At 36.7% G+C, this 23,998-nt stretch overlaps 4 protein-coding genes across 4 annotated transcripts; 2 read left to right on the top strand and 2 right to left on the bottom strand.

The window, feature by feature from the left end:
* The first annotated feature begins 1,408 nt into the window (after positions 1–1,408).
* LOC122397115 (jerky protein homolog-like) lies at positions 1,409–3,976 on the top strand. The gene is made up of 2 exons (XM_043396011.1): positions 1,409–1,523; positions 2,402–3,976. Exons 1-2 carry the CDS (start codon positions 1,445–1,447, stop codon positions 3,964–3,966), a joined length of 1,644 nt encoding a protein of 547 aa, XP_043251946.1. The 5' UTR covers positions 1,409–1,444; the 3' UTR covers positions 3,967–3,976.
* A 798-nt stretch (positions 3,977–4,774) lies between these two features.
* Positions 4,775–8,524, top strand: LOC122397116 (cytochrome P450 302a1, mitochondrial-like). The gene is made up of 8 exons (XM_043396012.1): positions 4,775–5,157; positions 6,249–6,489; positions 6,635–6,810; positions 6,928–7,132; positions 7,395–7,542; positions 7,641–7,889; positions 7,986–8,207; positions 8,378–8,524. The coding sequence occupies exons 1-8, from the start codon at positions 4,968–4,970 to the stop codon at positions 8,504–8,506; spliced, it is 1,560 nt and encodes a 519-aa protein (XP_043251947.1). The 5' UTR covers positions 4,775–4,967; the 3' UTR covers positions 8,507–8,524.
* Positions 8,525–8,555: 31 nt separating this feature from the next.
* Positions 8,556–10,497, bottom strand: LOC122397117 (26S proteasome regulatory subunit 7). The gene is made up of 6 exons (XM_043396013.1): positions 10,302–10,497; positions 10,195–10,232; positions 9,627–10,109; positions 9,383–9,547; positions 9,144–9,310; positions 8,556–9,054 (listed from the first exon to the last, which is right to left on the bottom strand). The coding sequence occupies exons 1-6, from the start codon at positions 10,372–10,374 to the stop codon at positions 8,676–8,678; spliced, it is 1,305 nt and encodes a 434-aa protein (XP_043251948.1). The 5' UTR covers positions 10,375–10,497; the 3' UTR covers positions 8,556–8,675.
* A 5,415-nt stretch (positions 10,498–15,912) lies between these two features.
* Positions 15,913–23,855, bottom strand: LOC122397557 (endocuticle structural glycoprotein SgAbd-2-like; the record flags this gene model as incomplete). The annotated part of the gene is made up of 4 exons (XM_043396798.1): positions 15,913–16,236; positions 16,644–16,788; positions 16,870–17,009; positions 23,787–23,855. Coding segments are annotated over 4 exons (573 nt in total), but the record flags the coding sequence as incomplete, so codon positions are not given.
* Between the last annotated feature and the right edge of the window lie 143 nt (positions 23,856–23,998).

The raw sequence follows: 23,998 nt of genomic DNA, 5'->3' as shown, positions 1-23,998 counted from the left end.
TATTCACCAAAACTGATTGTGACCCCCCGCAACCTAAAATAATTTTTTTAGAACGATTTGAAATTTCTTAATTTCGCCGAAAAATTTAAGCACCCTGTCGATTTTCCTTCAAAATTGATTTTTAGTAATTTTATTTGACGCCCTACAAAAAAGTTGTATAATACTTTCTTGTAGGTACCCATAAGCTCTACTCCAGAAAAAAGTTTCATTGAAATATATTCACTATTGTAGGTGTTATGGTCATTTGAAAATTGTGTTTTTTAATCCGTTTCATAGTCAACTCACATGTATTTACGCACACACTACAGCTGTCTGCCCATCAATACTAATTCAGTGCATAGTTTCTCAACTAACCGCCATCCATAAGAAGAGGCCGCTAAAATCACCTCCGAATTTTCAGGTCGGTATGGCAGTTAGATTGGGCCGTGAAAGTCCATAAAGTGAATGGTCTACTCGTATACCTCGTCTGTGGTTACGTGTACCCGCTCATTCTCTCTAATTAGCCATCGAGAACGGAGAGTAGGTTATGTGTTTGTTTCTTATAATGGCGTTGTTTGTTTGTCGGAGAGAAAGAACCCTTTTGTAGTGAATAGTGTGAATCAAAGTTAGTTGAACGTCGTGACGACTGTTTATAAATTACATTCTTTTTAAGTTACAAAGTTAAGATGTTCGTAAATGAATTAACAGAAGTTAACGTGGTCTTAAAAGTCTTGTCCATGTTATAGCACATGGTCGGTGGGTTTCAGCTTCCGATTGGTTGAATACAGTTGAATGTACACACTGATTGGTAACGACTACAGCGCATGTGCATAGTATGGACAATAATTCTGAGACCAGAATGCATTACGAAATACGTTATACACAAACTCCTCGTTAAAAGTTCGGATTTTAACCTCGATAAGTGTTTCAGTATCATTTTTACCGCAGTTTATGCTTATACAACGCGACTGTATAAATAATGATCCCTTGGCCACTGAGAGATTCAAAATTGGTATTAAATAGTAATGAAAATTAATTACTAATATATCTTCATGAGAGTATTATGAATGGGTTGGTGAAAGTTTCCAATGAAAATAAGTCCAAATAATATTCATATTTGGACGACGTTAAATTGTGCGAGTAATAATCATGTATTTCGTTTTATCAAGTGTTTGAAAGTGAAGTGTTATATGTGTTGAATATCTTAAAGTGTGTCTGAATGTTTATATCTTCGAATTTTCGATAAAAATGGCGTTCCTCCAATGTTTCGCGAATAGTGTACGTTCTGTACAAGCTATTGAAACATCGATCTCAGATTAAATGCACGGAGAGTTCAAGGCTGGTCTCCTGACAATTATCGGTACCATCTAAATCGCTTTACGCCGGCAACCATTGTAGTCACAAGGTCGCGAGACTCTAGCGCCGCCAACAGAAAAACGATCGTCGCTGCGTGTGCGCAAGGTGGATGCGCAGAAGATTATTCGCCGACCCTGTTACACGTTCCAGAATCCAGATTGCGGAGTCGACGCGTGCGTTTTTGCCAAGTGAGTAAATGAAAAGGAATCGGGCAAGCTTTATTCACCAATAACGAACTTGAACGTCGTTTTAAAAAATCCGACGATGGATTCTAGTTCACGAATGAAACCTAAATGAAAGTTAGTTTTCCAATGAATATAACATTGTTATCCGCGAATAAAATTTACACAACATTGATACGGGGACCCGATAAGCCAAGGTTTGTAGGTTGTGTTGCGTCTTGGTGAATAATTTGTGCGTCTACCTTGCGCATAAGTAGCATTCGAGTAGCGATTATATCTCCGTTGGCGGCACTATTGTTCCGTGACCTCGGAATAACTAAAATGATCGATGACGATTGTACGTGGCAGTTAAAAAAGTAGATAAAATTGAAAGTAACGGTAAATTTCCAAAGAAATAATTATAAACACACCTAATGGGCTAACACACACACTAGACATGGACTAGACACACGAATTGCAATACAATGTCGGTCCCATTTTGGATAGGGATTAATATTCAAATAATAGAACATTCCATAAGACAATTAAGAATATATTGATTCGGAGACGCTTTGTTTTATGAAATGAGAATTCAAGAATTAATTGACGGATGAAAAATTGTAAAATATAGAGGAAAATACATTATCGATTAATACAATAATCCTCGATATAACGACGGATTTTTCCCTCGACTTTTATAATCTATAATTTAACGTAGACGAGGTATAAGATAGACACATGCAATGTCTATTCTATAACTCGTCAATGGTTGGTTTTCCCCCAATGAAAATACACACTTATATCGAGGTAAAGATCCGGACTTTTAACGAGAAGTTTTCTGTACACTCTGTTAAAAATACATACAGATGCAAGACTATGGGGTCCATCTGACATACGTTTTGTAGTTTGTGACAGAAGACCAGTTCTTACGAGTCTTCGAAACCGAAACCGCGCGTTGTTGAAGCGTTCGATGTCGTCCTCCAATGGGTCAAGCAGACGCGTCACGCTGTCGCTGAAGCAACGACTGGACGTCATACAGAAACTGAAAACCGGGGTCCCGGATACCGTGTTGGCCAACGAGTACGGCGTGAAGACCGCGACCATTCACCGAATAAAAAGGAACGAAGTTCGAATACGCCATTTGACGCAGTCGATGGCAAAGCAAGGTTTCAAGAGACGGAGGATCCGGAAACCGTTGCAGAACGAACTGGAGGCTCGTTTGTACTCCTGGTTCCTCCAACGACGCGCTTTGGGCGATCGAATTAGCAACTCGTTGCTCCAGAAGAAGGCAAAAGAACTGCACGAGGAGTTTGGCGGGCCGTCTTTGTTCAGAGCCTCTAACGGTTGGGTATGGAACTTCAAAAATCGCTACGACATCCGTTTGTACGACCACCACCATTGCTCAACCACGGAGCCCGACGCGATGACGTCGGGCCAATTCTCTCAAAACTTCTTTCAGCGCCTGATGATGGAGGACATAAAACCTCAGAACGTGTACAACATGGCGGAGACGAGACTGCTGTGGAAGGTTCTTCCCCTGCGTACGGTGTTCCACGCGAGCGAACGTAACGTCTGCGAGAATAAAATAAAGAACGATCGTGTCACCGTCGGACTCTGCGCCAATGCAACCGGCACGCACAAATTACCGCCGCTTTTTATTTACGACTTCGAGAAACCGAGATCCCTGAAGCATTGCTGGACTCGATTGCCGCTCGTGTTCAAGGATCAGAAGAACGCTCGGATGACCACGGACGTGTTCGTCAACTGGCTGAAGAACCACTTCAAACCAGCAGTCAACAAGCACCAGTTCGAGAACGGTAACCGCGACAAGGTGCTGTTGTTGATGGACAATTCCACGGTCCACGCGCTACCAGCAGATTTGCAAATGGAGGACGACAGCGTAGAGGTTATATTTATACCGGAGAAGATGGCGGCGGCTCTGCAACCGATGAGTCAGGGGATCGTTTCCAAGGTGAAGAGGTCTTTCAGGCACAACATGCTGAGGAGGATCAAAGACCTTCCTCGCGGTATTGTGGAATTCTACGCGGACTACGACGTGAAAGACTGCATGGATTTCGTCGACGAAGCTTGGCTAGACGTGGAGCAGGATCAGATACGCAGATCGTGGACGAATCTGATGGGGGACCAAAGAACGGAGGAAGAGGAGGAGGTGCAATCTCAGCTCGCGTTGGATGTGAGAGAAATCAGTGAGACGATGAGAGCAATCGCAGGGGAGCCTGTACCCGAAGAACGGGTTCGGGAATGGCTGTCCTCCTGCGAAGCAGCTGAACTAGATCCAGAAAATGTCTACGACGACGAGGAACAGTCTGAGAAACAAAGAAAAGACCCAGAGTCGGAAGAGACGGATCGGTTCTTCGCGAGTTTAGTTTTCTGGTCTCTGACGCAACCACCTTATGTTCAGATGCAAGTTCAGATGCTGAAAGATTATTACGATCAGGGTTACAAGTAAAGTGGAATGCATAAGAAATTCGATTCCCTAATTTATTCATAACCTCCATTATAGCAAGAAGATGGAGATTTTAATCATTGTAAAACAAGAACTTATAGGGATGAATCCCAACTGTCTATGCTTTTTTAAAGATGATATAGGTTCCTGATGATGCGTGTAAAATATTAAAATTCTGTATCTTTTAATGTATTATAGGTATAATTATTGTGATGTAAAGATGTACAGAGATAGATTGTTGTTTATTACTGACTAGGTTCCACTTTCTCCAAGAAAAACTTGGTCAATCCATATCATACTCTTGTGAAGATATAATGGGAAAATATAGAAACTTTTATTTTCCATTTGATAATTACCTTTCATTTTAAATGATCTTGGAGGTTTTCTTCTTAACAGCTGCTCCAAATAGTCCTCGTTAAATAATATTTTCCTTTACTACTATATTATTTTTTAAATTCCTAAATTAAAAAGTGGCTCGATAGATTTATTTTGATTATTGAAAATTTGTGAAAAAAATGTAAGCACGAACATTAATCTGGGCCAGTATAATAGTGTTTAAATTGCGATGGCGCTATAAAATTAATAACATTGACGATACTTTGGATTTGTACTGTTCTTTGATTTACCGATTCCATACAAAAAAATTGTTAGTATTAATCGAAAAATCTAAACGCTCCAAATTTTTTGTAAGAATTTTATCGAGTAACAAAATCCATCAATGATACGTTTTATCGCGCCGCATCGAATTCATGCGAAGATATGCAGCTCATTGGAATTCTACGTGTGACGTGAACAGGGAACGAAGGACCAAAGTAAGAAAGAGACCATGAAATCAGAAGAGGCAGAAGCATACTTCGCGTCGCAAGGCTTTAAAAGATTCGGATACATAGTCTATAAAATCCATACGACGTAGATGTGTTGTTTCTGGATCGTTGTTGAAGATATTCCATCACGATTTGTAACTTGTACTCGTAATTTGTTGTGTGAACGATCGTGCAAGCGCAATGTATACGCGGCTGAGCAGATGCAATCAGTCTGTGCCTAAAAAGAAACTGCGTCACCAATTTGTCTGTGATAACTTTGCGGTACGCAGGACCGTAGCGAACGGTTTTCAACCAAGGCCTTTCGAGGATGTGCCTGGACCAAAATCTTTACCCATTATCGGAACGCTTTACAAATATCTACCATTAACTGGTAAGAATAATTATTTATACGAAGATGTTTATTATTAATTAAAACGTTTCTTCTTTAATGCAACATTTAAAATTACATAAAATAATTGCGATACAGATTTAATACCATACATTGGGGACATTTTATTATTTGTACCGTTTGATTAATTTGTTTTTAATATACATATACAGTGTGTTCGGCCACCCCTGGGAAAAATTTTAATGGGGGATTCTAGAGGCGAAAATAAGACGAAAATCAAGAATACCAATTTGTTGATGGAGGCTTCATTAAAAAGTTATTAACGTTTGAAGTTCCACCCATACTGAATTTTTTTCTCGAAAATGCGTAGAATTTCGAGAGTATGTCTATTGACCAAAAATGATTGTAATTGATCCCCGCAACTGACAATAATTTTTTTTGGACGATTTGAAACTTTTTTTTTTGTTGTAAAATTTCACACCTTCTCGAATTATTTTCTAGAAAGTGAATAGGATTTCGGAGGTATGTGTATTCATCAAAAATGATTGTAATTCACCCCCGCAACCGAAAATAATTTTTCCAGAACGATTTGAAATTTTTTTTTCGTTGAATTTAGGCACCTAATTAGATTTTCGGTAAGGAATTTTTTTCTCGAAAGTGCGTAGGAATTCGAAGATAATTGTAATGATAAAAAATGATTGTAATTGACCCCCGCGATCGAAAATAATTTTTCCAGGACGATTTGAAATTTTTTAGTTTAATTGTTAATAACTTTTTAACGAAGCCTCAGTCAAGAAATTGATATTTTTGATTTTCGTCTTATTTTGGCCTCTAGAATCTTCCATTAAAGTTTTTTCCCAGGGTTGGCCGAATATAGGATGGCTTCGAAATAAGTCCCACTTTGGTACTTCTCTACTTAAGTATGGAATTAGGTCATATGAACATAGATTCAGAAACTTTCTTTTACGATGTAGTATTTTAGGAATACTTGAAACATGCTTAAAGAAATTTCTATTTGAAAAAATAAGGCCCCTCGAAGGGTACAGACCCCCTCTCTCCCCACTTCTAAAACTTTATTGTATAAGTGTTATTGTGATCCAGTTACGTTTACATTATTATAAATTGGAATGCAGGGGAATATAGTTTTACAAATCTATACGAGAGTGGAGTGAGAAAATTGAAAAGTTTCGGGCCCATAGTGCGCGAAGAAATAGTGCCGCGTGTAAATATTGTGTGGATCTATCGGCCGGAAGATATAGCCGAGATTTTTAAAGCGGAATCTGGTTTGCATCCAGAAAGAAGGAGTCACTTGGCTCTTCTAAAATACCGAAAAGATCGGAAAGACGTGTACAACACTGGAGGCCTATTACCCACGTAATAAAAATAATCAAAGCTATTGGAATTAATTTCTCTAAAAGTCATTTCTAACAAAAAATCAATTCAACGTATTTCGAAGTCATAGACTTAATTTTGTATCTAAAGTAAATGTTGTGATCTAACATGCTTTCGTAAAATTTAGAAATGGACCAGAATGGTGGAGGTTGCGCAAAGAATTTCAAAAAGTTACCAGCAAACCTCAAGATGTGATGAATTATTTAGAAGAAACAAACCATGTTGTGCAGGAATTTGTTGAATTATGCAGCAAAGAAAAGTTTGAGGATTTCCTACCGATTTTATCGCGCTTATACCTCGAACGTAATTGTATATTGTTATTTTAGACAATTTCTGTAAATTTAATAAATGAAACAATAGTAGCCAATTTGAAATTATTTCTATCTCTTATTCGTGTTCGTTGTAAATATGCTGTTTCAGTGACGTGTCTAGTTGTTTTCGATGTAAGGCTCAACAGCTTCTCAAAAAAAGAAAGATGCGAAAATTCCAGAAGTTCAAAATTGATTAAGGCTGCTCTTGCAACGAACAGTGCAATCTTAAAGCTGGATAATGGATTTCAGTTATGGCGGTATTTTGAAACGCCATTATACCGAAAGCTACGTAAAGCTCAAATGTATATGGAAACGTAAGCAAAATCTAAATAAATATTTCTTTAAATATTATTAATAACAATCGAGTATTTACGCTAACAAGGTACAAAAATAGTAAATAATGTTTGTAGTAGAAAAATCGTGTATACCTGAGAGTTTTAATATTAACTATACTTTATACACTTCGTAATAAACAAACTATTTAAATTTATTTTAATGTAGATTTTTCCTATACATTGCAATTTAATATATTTTTAATTGCTACACGTTATGTTTTATGTTTTACCGATGTATTAGAATTGCATTAGAACTGGTATCCCTGAAAAAAGATAAAGAAGCTCGACAAAATAAATCATTTCTAAATGCTTATTTAGAAAATCCTGCTCTGGATATCAAGGACGTTGTGGGCATGGCTTGTGACATGTTACTTGCTGGCATAGACACCGTAAATATCATTTCTCAATATGCAACAGTTACAAGTATTTTTCGCGAACACGATATGGAGAAATAATGCAATTGAATGAAATTTGCAACACATTTTAGACTACCTACAGTACAGCTTTTACATTATATCATCTTGCACGGAATCAAGATATACAGGAAAAATTGAGATCCGAAGCAACGCAATTATTACCTCGTCATGATCAACCAGTGACAGCTGATGTTTTACGAAATGCTATGTACACCAAAGCTGTTATAAAAGAAAGTTTGCGATTAAATCCAATTTCTGTCGGAGTAGGTCGCATTTTGCAAACTGACGTCATTATTAGTGGTTACAAAATACCCAAAGGGGTATGTTTTAAAAAAAAAAACATTATTTATTCAATTTGTATTAACCTAATTACACCAAAAGTCTATATAACGTACATTTCCACTTATACCTTCTAGACCGTGGTTGTGACGCAAAATCAAATTATTTGTCGGCTCCCCGAATATTTTAGTAATCCCGACTCGTTCATACCAGAAAGGTGGCTTCGTGAAAACTCGGAAAATAAAGCAGTCTGTGGAAAATCAGTACATCCGTACGTGTTATTACCCTTTGGACATGGCCCCCGTTCTTGTATAGCCAGACGCTTTGCGGAACAAAATATGCAAGTACTCCTATTACGGGTAAGTTCCTATTTTTCGTAATATCAATTGGAGTTTAACGATTAAAGTTCATAATAATTAGAATTAGCCCCCTGATACAACTTCTAATTATATTTCAAATTACTTAGGTTAAGTTAGGTTATACATACTTATCAAGACATATATTTTATATTGTTCATTTCTCCATACAGATCTCCAGACAGCTAAAATTTTCTTGGCATGGCGGTCAACTTGGAATATTATCTTTGTTGATCAACAAACCTGACGCGCCGCTGAAATTCGAATTCCGTGATATCGGAAAAGCAGATTCTATTTCTTAAACCAGCAACGATGTACAGATGCGAATGATACTTTTTTATAAGGAAATATAATATTAAAAAATAAAGCAGACTTCAATTTATTACGTAATTATAATCAACAATTAATTGTTTTTTTCGATAAACAGCGTTACAATATCAATGCATACAAATAGAATATTCAATGATGTGTTTAATTGTAAGTCATATATTTGGGCGTTGCAGAGAATTTAGCGTAAGATTTAATGACTTTGTTTACGGCTTCTAGAAAGTCTTTTTCCGTCGCTACTTTACGACGCGCGCGAATAGCGAACATGCCCGCCTCGGTGCAAACGGAACGAATTTCGGCTCCGGTACTGTTAGGGCACAAACGCGCGAGAAGTTCGAATCTTATGTCCCTTTCGACACTCATAGAACGCGCGTGAATTTTGAAAATGTGCGTTCGACCTTCCAAGTCGGGTAATCCAAATTCTACTTTCCGGTCTAGACGTCCTGGTCGCATCAACGCTGGATCTAATGTGTCGGGTCTATTTGTTGCCATTAATACTTTGATATTACCCCTCGGATCGAAACTGTAACATTAAGAATCGTGGACATTAATTTTATTTAATTATTTAAAATACGTAATACGAAATCATAATCTAGAAAAAACGATTCTTACCCATCTAATTGATTGATCAGTTCCAACATAGTACGTTGTACTTCGTTATCGCCGCCAGCTCCGTCATCGAAACGAGCTCCTCCGATAGCGTCAATTTCATCGAAGAATATCAAGCATGCTTTTTTACTACGCGCCATTTCGAACAATTCTCTCACCATACGCGCACCCTGTTATTATTTTCAATTTAATATTCATTGTAAAAGCACAAAACATTCGGTTATGTACGTATTAATACGTACCTCGCCGACATACTTCTGCACCAATTCGGAACCAATAACACGTATGAAACACGCGTCCGTCCTATTAGCGACGGCCCTAGCGCACAAAGTTTTCCCTGTGCCTGGTGGGCCGAACAACAATACTCCTTTAGGTGGTTCTATTCCCAGATTAATGAATTTTTCGGGCTGCAATGAATTAATCAAGTTATTTTTCATATATGCAAGAGACTATAACAATAAAGGAAAAATATGATAAAATACTAACATGTAACAGAGGAGTTTCAACAACTTCTCTTAATTTCTCAATTTGTTCTTTACAACCACCAACATCACTGTAGGTCACATCAGGCTTTTCTTCGACTTGCATCATAGTCACAGTTGGATCAATTTTAGGTGGCAGTGGAATATGAATTTGGTACTTATTACGATCTACTCCCACACGCATGCCTTCTTCGATATCAGTTGGAGCAACCGAATCTGCTAAATCAACCACGAATTTAGCAAACTGTTTCACGTTTATAATATATTTTGGATCATCAGAGTCAGCATTGATTATTTTCGTGCACCGAGCAACTTGCAATGGTTGCTCATTTTGTAAAATTTGTTTGTCTGCAGTTAGATCCCAAAGAGCAGGTGGTGCTAAACCAGTGTCAGATTCTTTAATTCCTGTTAATTCGTTGACACGTTTGATTATTGTTTGAATATCCTCCTCGACGGTTTTAATGCTTTTCGTATATTGTCCTTGGCCCTATATAAAGTATTTATATTATTCTTCGTAATATTAGCAAAATTTTGTACTTTCTTTGTCGAAAAATGTATAGAATTTCACCTACATAAGTTTTGAGCAAAGCGATGTCCCCTTCATCCAGAGCTAAAAAATACGATAAATGAGCGATATACTATTCAAAGAAACCAATAATTTATACACATTAACACGTACATTTTATTTCTTTCTCCTCCTTTTCGTCGTCGGCCTTCATCTTACGCATATCAGTTCCCAAGTAATCCGGCATTTTTTAAACGTTTAACGAACTTGTTTCTTTCACTCTTATATGAACAACGAAATAAATCAATTTTGAGGCTATGTTTTCCTTAGATTACGTGCAAAAATGCTGTGAGGTCGAGACTTGCAATCTCGTCCACACTGCAGCTCGTGTAAACTCGCCATAAGGCTGCTCGCGCAGCGCAGCATGGCGCAAGCGCGTCCTTCAGACCAGTCAGTGATGCCAGAAAAGCACCGTCGGGTGCACACTCACACATGCCCTCTTTCTCGATTCTCCGAAGCTGCCCGAAGTAATTTCGGACCGCTTCGTGGAAGTCGAGAGAGAAAGGCTCACATTTGCCTTCTCGCTCTTAACAACTGAAATCCGACCTCCCGTCAACGGCATACGATTTGGATTCTCGAGCCGAGATTCTCGACTGCCCAGGCATTTTTACTTTCCGACCTATGTAGGCGCACATAAGCAAAGTACCCATAATGAAAAAAAGATGTTGTAAAATTTATTTTACGGAAATACACGTTTTAAGACCTCCTGATCATATTTTAATTATTGAAAAAAAAGAAATTTTTTTTTATTACCATGTATGAGCGCACATATGTATATTATTAATACGATTTTTGAAAATCAAAATACCTTAAGATTGAAAATTAATAAATTAAAATGAGATTCCACTCTTTACCAGTATTGTGCACGCTGTGGTATTTTTCAATAAGAAGAGTTCTTACTTTTATAACATAAACAAAACAGTAGAATTAATAATTGCAGAAATTAATTAATAATGATTTTCCTCGATTGTTTTGAGATAACCGTATCAATTTGTTATGACGAACTAAATAGAACTAACTAGAAACAAAGGAAAAGTGATCCCGTTTGCCAGTTTAATACAAAGTATGGGTTGTATCTTAAATTTTAAAAGGACATAGTCGAATATTTTTAAAGGTACAAAACATAGCGTTTCATTGTAGAACAGTAACATAAGTTAGCAGGTAATGTCATAAAACTGTTTTTCCCAGCTATATCCCTTTTTACCTGAAGTATAAGGTAAAAAGTACGAGCTACAAGGTAAGACTATCCGAAAATCGTTCACATTTTATCAATGTAAATGAAGCGGCCTTTCCATCAGAGTTAATACAAAATTTTGTTATTTCTGTGAAAACAGAACTTTCATTAGATGTAGGTGGTGCTTGAAATTGTTATGTTTTCACTGTTTTTACGAAAAGTACCATCCAGATTCATGTACTTCGTACATTGAAAATAACATATGTTAAATGTAATTGGTTAAATTCAACTTTAAAAAAAAAATATTCGAAGGTCAGACAAAAATATAATGTCACATTTAGTGTACGATTAAAATATGATTGAAAAAATAAAAAAAAAGGATTTGTTTTGGCAGGGTTTGAACCTGCAGAGCAGAAGAAGCTCGGAACTTGCAGGCAAATACCTTGTCATTCACGCCACGCGGGTTGTTGAATGTATTTCTATTTCTGAAGATAAGTATCTGTAATAACTTTAATAATATCTCAAAGTAAAACCTAACCCAAAATCGGGTACCATTCCAACTTTTCCTTGTTAGAACCGAGTTTTCAATTTGTCTTAGCGAAAATCGTAATCACATTTTGCACATTATTCTAAAACATTTGTGGTATTCGTTTTCAATGCGATTTAAGTAAGCATGTAATGTATAAGATTTCATTTAATTTTTTCTTTTCTAGAGAAGATAGAGAAAAAGTTTATATAATTTTTTTTATATGTAAGGCGTCGGGAAAAGGCGAGGCCCAAGCCGAGGCCCAAGCCGAGGCGCTGGCAAGGGACCGCGTCTGGCCTTCGTCCGTCAACACTCCCACCCCTACCGATGGGGGAGAAGGCTGACGGCAAAGGCGAGGTTCTAGGCCCAGGACGGGCTCATTTGTTTTTCCGACGCTGAAAGAACGGGAATAAAGCATGTATACGAATACCCTACGTATTTCTTAATTCCTAATTCCATTCTACGCGTCTGCATAACATATATAAAATTTAATTCGTCCTAAGATTTATATGAAACATTTAAAAGATTTTTTATACATTATGCCTATACATATATCGGAACAACTATGAAACAAGAGGTATAATCATTATTATCCATGGACTGATTATAGTCAAAGTCTAACCGGACTTTGAAATGAGAACATAAAACTTAAATGTAAAGTTTCATTTAAATTCATTTAGCTATTTATACTCAATCGTAATAATAATATACATATGTGTGCTCATACATGGTAATAAAAAAAAATTTCTTTTTTTTCAATAATTAAAATATGATCAGGAGGTCTTGAAATGTGTATTTCCGTAAAATAAATTTTACAAAATTTTTTTTTCATTATGGGTACTTTGCTTTTGTGCGCCTACATATGTAGGTCGGAAAGTAAAAATGCCTGGGCAGTCGAGAATCTCGGCTCGAGAATCCAAATACTATGCCGTTGACTGGAGGTCGGATTTCAGTTGTTAAGAGCGAGAAGGCAAATGTGAGCCTTTCTCTCTCGACTCCCACGAAGCGGTCCGAAATTACTTCGGGCAGCTTCGGAGAATCGAGAAAGAGGGCATGCGTCAGTTTGCCTTTGTCGTCTTTCCGAAACTCCACGAGCTCACGTAAGTACGCGTATCTAGCATGTGTGAGTGTGCACCCGACGGTGCTTTTCTGGCATCACTGCTTCAGACTCTTTCCTGCGTTTTCGCGGCACTTGCTGGAAAAGACTCTTTGTTATTATTGTTAAACGGAGTATAAGAATTCATTTCACCCTATCACAAAATAAGTAGGATTGGGCCTACTAGACACGCAACACAATTCGTGGCGGAACTTGACCACGTGTTGTAGTTAGAGACGAAACTCCCTCAATGCAACTACTTTCACTGACATCTGTGTAGAATCATGAACTGTTCCTCACCAGGAATTTTATGACTATGTATAGTTTCCTCTCTTAACCTAAAAGATAGGGTTGATGTAAATAGTCTGCCTCGAGTGTTCAAAATTCTATTGGTCTTTCGTGTTGAGTTTCAAATTGCAATTTTCAAGCCATATAATTGATTTTTCTATGTTTGGATATAACTCGAATATATCAATGATTAAAATGACTCGATTATCGTAATCCTTAATCGAATAGTCTTACAAGGAAAGGTTGCGTCTGTGGAATCCCCGAATTTACTTTTTCTGGTAATTCTAGAGCAAAATAAAATTAAACAAGCAATTTAATTTTATCAGTATTTACTCGATGTCCTTTCGAAATGCAATTACACGTAATTAAAGTACAATCAGATAAGAATATAACTGTTCAATCGAATAAATGTTGTGAATGAAGCGTTACACGTTTTATTAGCTATCTATTATGCAAATCGAACGAAAGGTTGTAACAGTAGCCATTTTATCTTGTATGCTTATGAAAGAATATTAAGAACGTTTAATAGCAGGAAGCGTCGTTGAAGCAACGCTATGATTTACGCGTTTCAAAATTATTACTGCGAGAACGTAAAGCACATTACACGAAAGAGCAAATACACTTAATTCGGACAGTGATTGAATTAAAGACTCGTTTCTCTGTAATATAATTTTAAAATATAAACGAACGACTTTCGATTATTATTTTACTCAAAATTATGTACCCTACATAACGATATTTCGTTCTTTTTTCAGAAAATGGGCTATTGCACGTTCAAAATACAATTCGACCGGGCTGCAGGTAACTTTGCCACGCCACGGTTAATCGTACGAGTGAATGAACCTTTCAAAGGAAGTGTAGAGACTGCCTAAATTGCACTCCTCGTGTTAGTCCTTGACCAAGATGATCTGCAGAAAAATGTAAGATAATGAAAGATCCAATAGTACACTTTCACTTGTATTCATCCCGTCCCATCCCTGTTCGTTTTACCGCGATTCTTACGTGCAACCAGAGGCGTGGTGCAACTGAAGTTCAACCAGCACGTTCCACCATACTATTAAGGTAAGAGTTTGTAAGTTACCTTATCATTCACTCCGTATACCATTGTGGCCTATATACTGCTCGCCACTAAATACATGTACGGAGGAGCATCGTTGAGAAGAAAATGGCATTCTGCGCGTGTTTCAATAGCTCTTTGTGGAATAAAAACTTGAGTCATAAGTATAATTCCCGATCGGTGTGAAATTACGTACCGTTTAGGTATCTCCTATTGGCATTTAAATAGGTAATACTAATTTTTACTGTGCGTTTTAAACGACTCTTAAAACGCCATTGACTACTGGGTGAGGCCAGGCATTAACGACTAAATCCCAGTATTTACTGTAAAATCTTATTGTTTGCGTATAACGTTATAATTTCGTAATGGATATTTTTATTATACGCACTGGAACTATAATTATTGCGTATTACTAATTATGGTCTATTAGTGTTGTGTTTTCACGAACGTCTGCCGTAACCTTTTCATTTCTCCTGCAGCCGTATATTTAGAATTATTGAATGAAATGTTAATATTTATAAATGTTGAATAACATGATGTAATTATTGTCATTTATATTTGTGTTATGTATCAGTTTAGTAATAATCAGTCGAGAATACAAGATGGGGTTATTTATCATTTTTAATGGTAAAATAGTTCAGATCGAAGAGAGTAGTTATATAAAAGTAACAAAAAAGAATAAGAATTTTAAACAATGAAATCTGATCGATACTTGAAAAGGTCTAACAGTTCCACGATGTAATATTGAAGATTGTACCCGCAATAATTTATGTAAAACAGTACCTTCAGAATAAGTGAAACTTCGAAAGGTCAAAATAAGAATTCCATGTATTGAAAATCGTGCCCATTGTAATCGATGTAAAACAGTACGTTTGGGCTAAATTTAAAAACAGTAATGGTGTAATTAGCTACAATAGCAGAAGCACAAGAACTATTTAATTAAAATGCTAGCCGTTTGTCGACTTCCATTGTTATTCATTCTTCGATAAATTCTGTAGAGTCTCCCTATTCAGGAATAGTTCATCCAATGCATTTTAATTCTGAATCATTCCGTAAACGAACGATATTCAATTCAAGTATATAATGTTATGCAAGTTTCAACACGGGCATAACACCTCAAGCATTTCTAAACCTAAGGATAATAGTGCATTCAAACTTGGAGAATGTCAAAAATAGGATTTTCTCGATTCGTAGAATGTAAAAAAGGTATTATCGAGGTAGCACTTGGAGGTTAAGAAAAACTTTAAGAGAGACTTTTGGTTATGGTTGGTTTCGAAGAAGAAAAATCTTTGGGGAATAGTGGAGGAAAGCATGTTATCGATTAATTTTATCTTCTATATTTTATTTAATTCGTTTTATAATGTGTGAAAAAACAACTTGTACGGTAATGTCAGGCTGTCTCAGACTCTCAGCCCGAACTGTCATTCGGTGAACATGTAGTGGAAATTAGAACACTTATAAAGGTTTTACGAGAGGTTATGTTAAAGAGATGTGAATAGATAAAAGATAAAATGTGTAAACAAATAGGAGAATTTATTCGTATTATCGTATAATGACTGTTACATAGTGGAAATTTACGTCTCTCTGTTATTTCACGGTGTATGTACAAACATCATGTCGGTTTACAAGGCAATAACGAATCAATTCAAGTCTCGAATTGTTTGCAATCATTTGGTCAGTAGATTTCGCCTAATATCTTCGGTAGGGGTTCGAGTTGTAGGGTTGTCTGTAGTCTGAATCGTCGGGTCCGGGAGGATTGGCAGCGAGGGCTCGTCTGATGGCTTCTGGAATTGGTGGCGGGGTTGGCAAGTGTGCACCTTGAGGATGAAAGCCATTTTCGTCGGCAGTGTACTCCACAGTGATAGGAGTGCCATCTGGCGCGTTATACGAGAATCTGCCTTGGACAACCTGGAAAGAGATACATGCAATTTTGAACGATTTCTAACTGTTTAAAGTTGTCCTTTTTCTGGATAAATATACTTAAAAATACGTCGTTTATTTTTGGTAGTTTTTCCAATGCCTGCAATAGGTAGTCTAGGTGGATAATTATATAAATTAGATGCATACTTGGTTAAATACATTTACATTCCAAGTTTAACTCGAATTGGCTGACAATAGGAACATAGTATAAGCTAGAGGATTTCTCTTAACCAATATACGATATTGATGTGCACTGTCGCAAACTTGAAGCTTAAAATATCGTATGTGCGAATCGATAAAAATAATTTGTAAGGTTTAAATTACATGATCCAGCAAAATTTGTCGATCTATATTTTTTTAAGTGGTCGAGGATTTTAATTAATATTTAAATTTACCTCGCTCTGGCCCTGTCCAGTGCCTTGAGGACGGCCGCTCTCAGCGACGGAAATTCCATTCTCGGTGTCGTAGCTAAAAGTGTAAGTTCCATCCGGATAAGTGTCTTTCTGTTGGCTGCGGATGGCTATAAACCTTCCGGGTGAACTGGAAGAAAAAATTGCGTGTCGTTATTCGATCAGGTAGGTGAAAATCGTCTCTGAACCAATTCTGAATGTAATTACGTACTTGTACTGTGGGGAGTACTGAGGCTGCAATGGCTGCTGGTAATTCGGCGCTGGCGTAGGTCTGTATGCGTTCTGATTCGGGAAACCCCGGTACGATCCGAATTGCCCCGCGGCGCAGCAGAACAACGCGAAGACGAAGAACTGCAATCATACAAATCCAGAATTTTTTTACACGATGGTATTAAAAAAAATTTTACAAATTTTTCCAAATTATCCGTAACGATAAAAATAATGCGTTTTAATATGTTTTGATATAGTTTACGAGTTATCCAGCCAGTGTAAAATATTTAGAAGTGAAGTTTCGAGAATAACAAGATGGAGGCCAAGAGCTTTCGCCAAAGTATAGAAGATGGGGCAATACTGGCGAACGAGGAGCTCCTTGCCAATCGATTAAAATGTTAATAGATCTGATTCTGATAGTTCTTATATCAAGATTCACTTATGTTTCACGTCACTTCTTCGAGCGTGTATAGCGATCACTCACTAAATGTTGCATGATGACCGTTTCTATGTCGTGATGTCGATTTGAGGAAGACCGAATCTGCAATACCATGTGCAAGTAGTGCCAGCATTTATATGAAGACGCGCAGGAAGATTTTCCCTTCCCGTTCTCCTTGTTCATGCATTTAGCCACTCTCTTCGGAACATCTAGTCGCCCTCGTATCATTGCCCCACCTCAACCCTATTCGCGGGGACCTTAGATTCTAACATTAATGTTACCGCGGGTACACACGTATCGTTCAACGACAAACATCAGTCAGTAGCAATCTGTTTTGTCGCGTATCGTATTTGTCGTATATCGTTGGCTATTTATTTATTGATCGTTCTTTTAAATTTTAGCGAAATTATTCTTGGGTCATTTAATAATTTTTTTTTTTAATGCAGTCTATCTTAAACTGATTTCTTTTTATCAAACTTAGATATTCGTGTAACTTGTTGAATTATCTTTCTCGTTTAATATTTCTATTTTTGACTTCGTTACAATATGTCTACTTTCACATTTCTTGAAACAAAACTAGTCTCGGCTCGATTCTTTGATAGATTTCAGTTTTTACTTTTGAATTGAAACGTTCGAGCATTTTTATGACATGGCTCGTTAAATTGTCAGGGAATTTCTTTTCAGACGGAATGCTTCATTTTTGTAGTCCCTAATCAAACGGTGGTTGCTGAAACCAGTTCAAGAGGTTACAACCAAAGGTCATTCCAGACCGTAAAAGGTTGTAAACTTACTTTCTAGCGAATCTCTGTAAGGTTCTAAATTTGTTTTCTTTAAATATATCTTTAAAATGTTTAATTCCAGGCAATTAGGTGGCAAGCATCGGATGTAATAAAATATAATATTTGGTAATTTTATTTAATGAAATTCTTTACACCGATCATTAACAAAAACCAACTAAAAGTAGATGACTAACGAGAATTTATGTGACTTTTCTATTCAAGATAACGATTGATGTAAACTTAACATTATCAGGTTCGAGCAATGAGTACCTAATGATGTCAGTCAATTCGCATACGAACGATTATTGTTGTGACATGGGTTGAAAAGTGCAGAAACTACCGTGGGGAAGAGGAAAAGTTATATCAATGCGTGTAATCGTGCCATTCGAAAAGTTGTCGATTTATTAACATATCGCTGAAACTCAAACAGTACGAGCATATGATTATTATTTAAATTTTAATTTCTTCGAGGAACTGTTTTATTCCCTAACAAACGTTGAACAACGTAGGGGTGGGATTCTCGAACTTTTATATCCGCGCAATAAATTTATTTAAACAGTTATATAATTTTCTCTTTACGTACACATGTTTGTATTATTATATTTTTGGCAGTACGTTTTATGTAAAAATTAAACACGAACGATGGAAATTATTTCTGCGGATGGTAACGTTAATTTATTATTATACGTTGTCGTAGGAGACGTTGGCCGGAGGATCGAGACGATTTTTTCATAAAAACTGAAAACCAGCAACGTCTCGTTTTTCCTGGAGATCCAGAGAAGGTCAGATCACCGAGATCCACAGCGACGTTGGCGGACGCAATTCGGAAGGCAATGTTCAACCGGATTCAGAACTCTGTGCAACCGATCAGTTTGCATAATTTCTAGGTTCGTTGCTCATCTGGGAGGATCCCGAAGGTATGCGCTCTATCCGTTTCTTTATGAGAGTCGAAGCGTTGCTGAGATGATGGGGCATACTTGAGCTGACGTGGTTAATAAAACGAGAAAGGTCAAACTAGATCCAAGCAACGCTTGCAATCTGCCCCGCCACATCGTAAGATCTGGAATCATCTCGGGTTAAGCTTTCACGAAAAATTTTGTGGACGAGTCAGTTTTTTTTTTTTTCAAAACTTGCTAGACCGGGTTTCGAAACCAGCCTTATGTAATCGAGACGTCGTAAAATTCCATTCAGCCCTGAGCAAGAACAACGAAGGATAGACATTGTCCAATTTCGTTTAAATAATAGAAATTTTAATATACGAATTGTGGTATTCGAAGTCTTGGCGTCGAGGAAATTCGGTAATTGTAATTTGGTGAAATGATTCTTAGTTTTTTAAAATGCTAGGGAATCGAAAACTATTTTTAAAATATCTGCGAAATAGGAAGAAATTAATTAATATATCTGTAATGTAGAATTTAGGACAGAAATTTTAACCAAGTTCTTTGTTGCCATCGATCACAGAGGATTTTGTTATTGTTTTAATGTGAAATATAAAAATTGCAAGAACGAGCAAAAGTGACAAACTGTGACAAACAATAACAGGCATTGTTACGTGTTTGACACGTTAGAGCGCAAGAATAGTAGACGGTATTTATCTAATCGGATTATCTGAGCGGTGTGTGTTACCTAATCTGGCCGTCGTTTGTAATTGAGCATGAAATTGTGTAAATACCGAATGATGCAGCAAACTACTCTCGTAGAATCTCCGTTGATCTTTCGTGAATTGTATAGTATATTGTTTTGGAATATAAATCAAATTCCATAAAAACGTTTCACCTTCTCAACGACGAATTATTTTATTTCGCCTAAATATTCAAACTGATCACGACATCCAGCAATTTCGTTAAGACGTTGATAAATTCCAATATCTAAAATAATTCAAATATTTTTTTTTATTTATAGTTCACCACTAACGGGGATCTCAGTTTGAGAAACACTGCTTAAAGGAATGTTCGACTAAATGTAATATGGATACTCGAGATATAATAATTTTACGAGGCTAGATAAAATGTACGAAGCCGATTCGAATTGTTCTTTACCTTTTTTTTTTTGTTTGAAGCTTCGTCTTCAGGATGCGAGTATTTGTTTAAAAAATGGACCGTCGAGCGCTGTCATAATCTTGGGCAAGGGTGTGGCGACACAAATACGCACTCACCGCGAGAAACACGCGTAGGTAAAGAGCGTATTCTATAGCTCGACGCTTAGAAAAGATCCCCGAGGGTGGTGACCCAAGCGTGGTTGCGCCAGTGGTGGGGATGAGCCAAATCGATGAGTCGCGTAGCTATCGGGTGACATCCGATACCGTTTAACCGTTTCCAAATTAGTAAAAAGTTACAGGAAATAATATCTATAGATTAAAATTAATTTTCACCCCTTTTTAGTAACTTTAATTCTTACTTATAAATAGCCAAACTTTATGCATTAAAGTCTCCATTAGCATCTATGTAATTCTGTAACTAATTCCCCCTCTAACAAAAGCCAATTGTTTCTTTTAAAACTTACAAAAATAAAACAGTGTATTTGCAGTCTCCTATTTATATAATTGAAATTAAAACTAATTACATAATTTAAGAATGTAACGAAAAGTTGCAACAGTTAAATCTTCTACGCAAGAGTGAGCATCGAAACGTGACGATTATTAATGCAAATTCGCGGTATTGATCGACTTTCACAAGATGCTTCACTGATTGCGCCACGATTGTCCCTATTATTTCGCCAGTGAAGTTTTACAGATCATCCCCTACGAAATTGTAGTTTTATAATATTTTTTAACAATTGATATCACTTACAAGGGACTGGGGAAAAAATTGGACGATGAAAAATTTCAAGTTAAACATTTTTCTAGGACTCTTGATATTCTCAACTCGAACAACGAGCATCGTTTTATTAGTGATTTTTTTCTCATACAGATTTTTAGGGATTATTTTTGGACTCTGTTTAGGTTAGGGTAAAAAGGTAGTCCGCATTATCATAGAATGGACAAACGTAGCTGGTAGAGGACCCTCTCCTAAGCGCCCGTTATGGGAGGTGCGCATAAAATTATTATGCCATCGTCTGCTGAATGGCGTGGATCATAGCGTTAAGCACTAGCATTGTTACTTCATAGCAGTTCGTGCGACTCGACGCGTAGAGGTTAGCCGCGTCTAGGTTAGATGCTTCAGAAGGTTAACCTCCCAGGCCATGGTGGTCTCTGGAGACAAGCAATTTGTGACCAAAATTCAATTTTTCAACCATCGTGTTTAAACAAACTGACCTAGTTGCTTCAATTCAAAACTGACCCTTTGAAATCGCAATTTTTAATTTTGGATTTTTCAACAAATTTTATTAAATTTTCCAGGAAAGAAAACATTGAAATTCGAAAACTTAAATAGGAAAAGTATACATCAACGATCGTTCGAAATTGGGCTATCGGTCGTAATGGAAAATTAAATTGCTACAACATAATACTGTTTGATAGAGCAAAGGTAATAGCCCAAAACCAAAGGTTACTTTCCCAGGAAATACAAGAGTGTAACTGGAAATATCGAAGCATATGATAATATTGATTTAAATTAAAAAGCCACCCTTTGAATTCCATTGAAACACCCTCCTCTCAGTTTTTTAATTATTCAATGAGCTAAAACATTTCTAATTGGGGACCATCGAAGCAACCAACGATTCATAACTACGATATCAATATTTTTGTGTCGTTTAACTCCCAAAAAGTCGTAGTTTTGTAATGAATTTTGAGCAGAAAATTTTTTTAATAGAATTCTTGAAATAAATTACTGTAAACGCGTGTCACAGAGTTTCCAAACAGTTTTCAGTCGTTTTTAATTTTGGCCACAAAGTAGTTTCCGGGCCACTGCGCAGAGCGAATTCGTGCACTCGCATTTTCCAACAAAATCTCGTTTTTTCGTTTTCTTTCCTCCCTTTGCCTTAGTTTTAATTTTCCTGATAGCCGGTTCAACTTTTGCCTCTATTTACGAAACGAGCCCTTACAAAATAATTCGGATAGAAAGTTGTTCCAAACTGGGGGAATATTAGTCGTTCGAAGTCGAACGGAGATTCTCGAAAAAAAACGAAGATATTTCTACGAGTGCCTTTCATATACAAATTATGAAATGTAAATTGTAGTCGGATGACCACTCCCATTGTACCCTTCTTTTCTTGCTTCTTATGACGAACGCTGAAAGGAATTCGTCTTGTCAGATTCGATCTCATCGATCCATTAATCTCTAGGATCGCTCCCCAGTCAACTATTCTGGTAACAAAGTATTCGACGTGATAAAAATTAATTTAGGAATAGAAACTACTAAAACATTCTACGTTCATATTTTATCTTCACTATTGCAAGTATACTTTAGTACGATATATTCCTAAAAGTCGAAGTAATAAAACTCCAGGAAACATCAGAATTTCATCGTTTTAATTTAAGGCAATATACATATACAGGTTGCTTGGACATCTCGGGGAAAAATTTTAATGGGAGATTCTAGTGGTCAAAATAAGACGAAAATCAAAAACATCAATTTCTTGATTGAGATTCCTTTAAAAAGTTATTAAAAAATTTCAAATCATTCTGTAAAAATTATTTTCGATTTCTGGGGTCAATTACAATCATTTTTTATGAATAGACATACTCCCGAAATCCTACGCACTAACGAGAAAAAAATTCGAGTAAATGTGAAATTTTTCGGCGAAAAAAAAATTTCAAATCGTTCTGAAAAAATGATTTTTAGTTGCGAGAGTTAATTACAATTACTTTTGGTCAATACAGATACCCTCGAATTCCTAACTATTTCCGAGAAAAAAATTCCTTACCGAAAATATAATTTCAGGCCAGAAATGTCACTCCAAAATATCGTGCGTATCATCAAAACGTCATAATTTCTGAACGGATTGGAGGATTTTAATGTTTCAAGCGGCAAACAACGCATATTTTAGCGGAGAATACGTAAAAATTCTAATAATATTGAAAAAGTTGTTCCTTGACCCCGTAAAGTGAGAAAAACCACATAAAAATGGTTCAATTTTCGAACAGCCATAACTCCTACAATAGTGAATATATTTCAATGAAACTTTTTTCTGAAGTAGAGCTCATGGGTACCTACAAAAAAGTATTAGACAACTTTTCTATAGGGCGTTAAACAAAATTACTAAAAATCAAAAACGAATTTTAAAGAAAAATCGACAGGCGAAAACAAAATTTCGAATCGTTCTAAAAAAATTATTTCTAAGCTCTGGGGTTAAATACACCCATTTTTGGTGAATACACATACCTCCGAAATCCTACGCACTTTCGAGAAAAAAATTCTTTACTGAAAATACAATATAATATGTTTTCCCAGGTGTGGCCAAACACCCTACACATTTTGTAGCAAACGATCGTACGTTTCACGTATTTTCTGCTGTTTTACGTCACTTGAAAATAATTAATATTAGCGTATATAGCGCTTGTGCCCAGTCTTCGTGCGTTTCGACTGTACGAAGAAGCTCGAAATTGAAACGTCTCTGTTACGGATCGAAATACTTGCTGCAATATAGACTCGTATATCAAGTAGTTGTTATGTAGTGACAAATTTTAGTTATGAATTATAAGGTCGACAAGACGGTGCGTGGGATGCGTTGAAATCCTTTTACCTGCCTTCGTGCGGTCGGTCGATGGGTCGGTCGTTGTGCAATGGACAAGAAACCGATGATTTGCTTTCACTGACTCACCTTTAGCGTGATATTACGATTACCATTAGCATTAATCCGATTGGCACTTGGGTTATTCTCCCTAAAATCTCACACCTATTAAAATCACATAACTTGGTACCATTTAACGAACATTTCTACGTTCACTTTTGCGTCGACAATGGCACCTCGTGCCCCTCCCCTTCGGGAGGATTTTCGATTAAATTTGTCGGAGTGAATTGTCACGCCACGGT

This window comes from Colletes gigas, unplaced genomic scaffold (genome assembly GCF_013123115.1).
Source record: "Colletes gigas isolate AHSC1104 unplaced genomic scaffold, ASM1312311v1 Colletes_gigas_Sc00009, whole genome shotgun sequence".
Lineage (NCBI taxonomy): Eukaryota > Metazoa > Arthropoda > Insecta > Hymenoptera > Colletidae > Colletes > Colletes gigas.
Note: the sequence above shows the minus strand (reverse complement) of the source record. Positions and strands in the feature narration are given on the sequence as shown.

Bases quoted from the DNA above. Each gene is read 5' to 3' on its own strand.
- LOC122397115 (XM_043396011.1), top strand. From the start codon at position 1,445: ATGCGCAGAAGATTATTCGCCGACCCTGTTACACGTTCCAGAATCCAG. The intron at 1,524-2,401 runs GTGAGTAAATGA...TACGTTTTGTAG, and splicing joins GACGCGTGCGTTTTTGCCAA to TTTGTGACAGAAGACCAGTT.
- LOC122397116 (XM_043396012.1), top strand. From the start codon at position 4,968: ATGTATACGCGGCTGAGCAGATGCAATCAGTCTGTGCCTAAAAAGAAA. The intron at 5,158-6,248 runs GTAAGAATAATT...ATTGGAATGCAG, and splicing joins CAAATATCTACCATTAACTG to GGGAATATAGTTTTACAAAT. The intron at 7,543-7,640 runs GTAAATATCATT...AACACATTTTAG, and splicing joins TACTTGCTGGCATAGACACC to ACTACCTACAGTACAGCTTT.
- LOC122397117 (XM_043396013.1), bottom strand. From the start codon at position 10,374: ATGCCGGATTACTTGGGAACTGATATGCGTAAGATGAAGGCCGACGAC. The intron at 10,233-10,301 runs GTACGTGTTAAT...CGTATTTTTTAG, and splicing joins GGAGGAGAAAGAAATAAAAT to CTCTGGATGAAGGGGACATC. The intron at 9,311-9,382 runs GTACGTATTAAT...AAATAATAACAG, and splicing joins TGCAGAAGTATGTCGGCGAG to GGTGCGCGTATGGTGAGAGA.